At 44.0% G+C, this 4575-nt stretch overlaps 1 protein-coding gene across 1 annotated transcript; it reads left to right on the forward strand.

Annotated features, from left to right (window-relative positions):
• Window positions 1–430: 430 nt before the first annotated feature.
• On the forward strand, window positions 431–1840 carry LOC131009066 (uncharacterized). The gene has a single exon (XM_057936268.1). It carries the CDS (start codon window positions 431–433, stop codon window positions 1838–1840), a length of 1410 nt encoding a protein of 469 aa, XP_057792251.1.
• Window positions 1841–4575: the final 2735 nt, after the last annotated feature.

A 4575-nucleotide genomic window follows, 5' to 3' on the forward strand; every position in this document is an offset into this window, starting at 1 on the left:
ATTCCCAATCAAATAAATTATTAAAAGTACATAAAAGAATAGTGCAGATTAGGATTTAAATAAACTAATACTACTTTATTGAATAAATCGAAAAAAGAACATGAAGCAACATGATTTTAGTTGAGTTCACGATTCTCAATGAAACACTGCGAGATATCTACTAGGATATACTAATTTTTTAATTGCACTCGAACTTTTAACTTTATTGATGCCGCAAATTTTCAATTACTCTCAATCCAAATTTATAGATAGAGTTTAATTGAAAAGGACCTATATCAAAAAACGGTGCACATAAAAGTTATATAAACATGATTTTTTCCAATTCCTCTGGAGTTTCTCTAGGGCTTTTGAGAAAATAGCTTTTCACCTTCACCTGCGATCTGTCTTCCCTCTGCGAAGGGATAGTGTGACCTTTTTCTTCGATCTGAATATGGATCCGGTTGAGATTCAACGACTCGTGGATCAACTGAAACTTTCGGAGGAAGCGGACCAAGCTACGGTGCCGCTAACGTCTAAACTCACCGAGCAGTTACGGGACAAAACCAAATTCTGCCTGGCTGGGAAGGTATTCGCCAACAAACAAATTAATAGGGATTTATTGGTGACACACCTACCGAATATCCTTCAAACAACTCAGCGGGTGGATATTGAGATTGTTGGATCTAATATTTTCGTGGCTCACTTCAAATCTATCATGGATAAAAAATATGCGTTGAATGGAGGCCCGTGGCACTTCTTTCACGATCTCCTATTATTCTCTGAAATTGAAGGTTTCCAGAACCCTTCTGAGGTTAAATTTGAGAACTTTACTGGTTGGATCCAGTGCCATAATCTTCCAGTGGCCTGTATGCACCCTGAAGTTATTAAGCGTATTGGTGAACAGATTGGGTCAGTTCTCGAAGTAGATTTGGGAGCCGATGGTCTTTGTTTGGGAAGATTTGCCCGGGTTCGGGTAAGCTGGCTTTTATCTAGACCCCTGCAAAGGTGTATACGTTTATTACCTGATGGTGAGATGGAGGAAGCGATTATTATCCTCCTCTATGAAAAGATACCTAACTTTTGCTTTAAATGCGGAAAAATTGGGCATCTTTATCGTTTCTGTGATGAGTCAACCATGACCACCCAGGAGATGAAATATGGCACGTGGCTGATGGCGCCCAAAACTTTTGTCCCTAGCCGAAAGGCGGCCCCAAATAATCAGCACACTTCTGGAGTGCCCTCGCAATCCAAGTCAGAACAAGGAGACAGCCATTTCCAGGTGATAAACGTGCTGGAACGTAGCTCGCCTACACGTAACCTGCTGATAGTTGATTCGATTGAGCCTCTCATGGCTAAAGCCATTACTCCAAAATGTTTTAACTCTACCTCAGGGGATACCAATACTAGATCTAAGACGGAGTCCGGAGGAAAGGAGAACTTGGTAGATGAAAGGGAGATGGAGTCGGATAAGGGTGGCTCGAAGGGGGGCGACATGGTTGTCAGAGATAGTCCTGGGAGAAGGACTAGTAGCTGGAAAAGGCAGTCGAAGACGAACAAGGTGATTTCTGCGGAGAGAGGGGGTAGAGGTGGCAGGGGGAAAAATTCGAGCATGAAGGAGAAGAAGATAGAAGCTTTTGAGCAGGGGAATGTTGGTTATTTTGATAAAGCTGACAACTCTACACTTGAACCTATCTCTACTGATATAAATGTGGCCTCTACATTTGGCAGCAAGAAAAGAAATGGGGACCTCGTCTGTGATGTAGAGATAGAGGCCCCTTGTCTTAAGCATCCACGTCTCACTGATGAAACCGATATGAAATCAACGGCGGAGGCTGCTGAGCAGCCCCGCCGATCCCAATGAATTGCATAATTTGGAATGCTCGGGGGTTGGGCAAACCTCGAGCAGTCCAGGAGCTTCGTCGGATGGTTTCCGGCTTGTCCCCTATTTTACTTTTTATTTGTGAAACGAAAACTCATGTTAGTAAGTGCGAACAGTGGAGATCTATGCTAGCCTTTGACGGACATTTTGTGGTGAACCCTCGGGGTGCTAGCGGAGGACTTATGATGTTTTGGAAGAGTCCTTTGAGTGTGGATATTAAAAGCTTTTCTCTGGGTCATATCGACTGTGTGGTCTCCGTGGATGATAAGAAATGGAGATTTACCGGTTTTTATGGCAATCCCGAACTTTCAATGAGGCATCATTCATGGGAGCTTTTAAGACGTCTCGCAGGAATGCCTATGGATCTTATCCCTTGGATTTTAGGGGGAGATTTTAATGAGATCTTATGTCAACACGAGAAGAAAGGAGGCAACAAGAAATCTTGGTCCCAAATGTTGAATTTTCGTTCAGCTATTGAGACTTGTGATTTGAAGCCGATTAAGAACAATGCTGATTTTACATGGACTAATAAGAGAGAAGGAGCAGGTTCTGTTCAGGAACTTCTTGATCGATTCTTCACCAATGAACAAGGTTGTCTTGCCTTTGGCAATAATATGGCTACTGTTCTGGATAACTATGGCTCGGACCATAGAGCTATTTTACTCCGATTGGAGGATAAGGAAGGAGGGTCTGCGAAGGGTGGTGAAAAAAGGTTCTTTTTCGAACAAAAATGGATGCTTGATGGTTCGTTCTCAGCAGACTTGCTGATGAACTGGAGATTATTTGGGGGTCAACCTACGCATGATCGTCTTCGAAGGTGCCAAAGTTTTCTTTCTAAATGGGTCAATTCTGAGTTTAAGAACCCCACGAAGAAGCTTGAAGAGCTACGGAAGAAGAGAGTCTTGATTCTTAACAGAAATGCCCACAAAGACAAGAGTGCCGAACTACGCGAGCTTAATGAAGCTATTGAACGCCTTTCTGAGGCCGAGGAGATCCACTGGAAACAGAGGTCGCGGGCAGTTTGGCTTAGCGATGGCGACCGCAACTCTAAATTCTTTCACACTTTTGCTTCTGAGAGAAAACGAAAGAATCGCATCCAATTTTTGATTGATCCTTTTGGTGTGGTTAAGAAGGACGACAAAGAGAAGGCCTTGATTGTTCAAAACTTTTTTGCTGACCTTTTTCGGTCAAATTTCCCGCAGGCGATCGACTTTGACAACGTTACCTTGCATGTGTCGCACAAGTTTATTGAGGCCTCTCGACAATTCTTGGCTGCACCTTTTACTTGTGAGGAGGTTAGAAAAGCCATCTTCCAGATGAACCCCCATAAAGCCCCAGGGCCGGATGGTTTCCCACCTATTTTTTTTCAAAAGTACTGGAGTGAGATCGGTGAAGCTATTACCCGGGATGTGCTGCTTATTCTTAATGGGGAATCAAGCATCAGAGAATGGAATTACACACTCATTGTGCTTATTCCAAAAACTAAAAGCCCCAAGAATGTTAGTGATTTCCGCCCAATCAGTTTGTGTAACACCATTTATAAAATTGTAGCTAAAGCTTTGGCGAATAGGCTTAAACGGGTCCTTGGGGATGTGATTGATGAATCCCAAAGTGCGTTCGTTCCCGGCCGTTTAATTTATGATAATATCCTTATTGGGTACGAGTGCTTGCACAGACTTAGAAACCAAAAGACGGGTAGACATGGTTTTGCAGCGGCCAAGCTCGACATGAGCAAGGCATATGACCGTGTGGAGTGGGGTTTTTTGAGGGCTATGATGACTGCTATGGGTTTCCCACAAGGCTTTTTGAACACGATCATGGACTGTGTGTCCACCGCTCATTTTGGGTTTGTCATTAACAGTAAGGTTTTTGGTTCTGTTGTGCCGTCTAGAGGCCTCCGACAAGGCTGTCCACTCTCGTCATTCTTATTTGCAATCTGTGCACAGGGGTTCTCAGCTATGCTTCAAAGCTACGAGCACCAAGCGAAGTTTGAAGGGGTCAAAGTGGCCAAGTCCAGTCCGACGATTTCCCACCTTTTCTTCGCTGATGACAGCCTTCTTTTCTTCAGGGCTAACGGGAATGGAGCGCTTGCTATCCGACAAGTGCTCGAAACTTACTCGCGTGCGTCTGGTCAGGTTATCAACCTTGAGAAGTCAGCTGTCAGCTTTAGCCCATGTTCTAAGAAACAAGATATGGCTGACGTTATCCAAGCTTTGGGCATTCGAGAAACTAATGGTCACGCTATTTATCTTGGGCTTCCTACTTTTGTGATGAGGCAAAAGAAACTCCAGTTCGACTATCTTAGGGAGCGTATCAGTAAGAAGCTCGGCTCCTGGAAGAACAAGTTTTTCTCGGCCGGAGGTAAAGAGGTCCTTCTCAAGTCTATTATTCAAGCGATTCCAACTTACACTATGAGCTGCTTCAAAGTGCCCGATGGAGTGGTCAGTGATATCAATAAAGCCTGTGCAAATTTTTGGTGGGGCCAGACAGAGAAAGGTAGACAAATGCACTGGACTTCATGGCAATCCCTTTGCAAGCAAAAATCTAAGGGTGGAATGGGTTTTCGAGATTTGGAGGCTTTCAACCGGGCGTTGTTGGCTAAGCAAGCGTGGCGACTGGTTAAATTCCCGGATTCGCTGGTGGCAAGAGTTTTGAAAAGTAAGTACTTCAGAGAGTGCGATATTATGGAAGCTCAACCTTCATCTAATGCATCATTC

Source organism: Salvia miltiorrhiza, chromosome 1 (assembly GCF_028751815.1).
Source record: "Salvia miltiorrhiza cultivar Shanhuang (shh) chromosome 1, IMPLAD_Smil_shh, whole genome shotgun sequence".
In the NCBI taxonomy this organism is placed as follows: Eukaryota; Viridiplantae; Streptophyta; class Magnoliopsida; order Lamiales; family Lamiaceae; genus Salvia; species Salvia miltiorrhiza.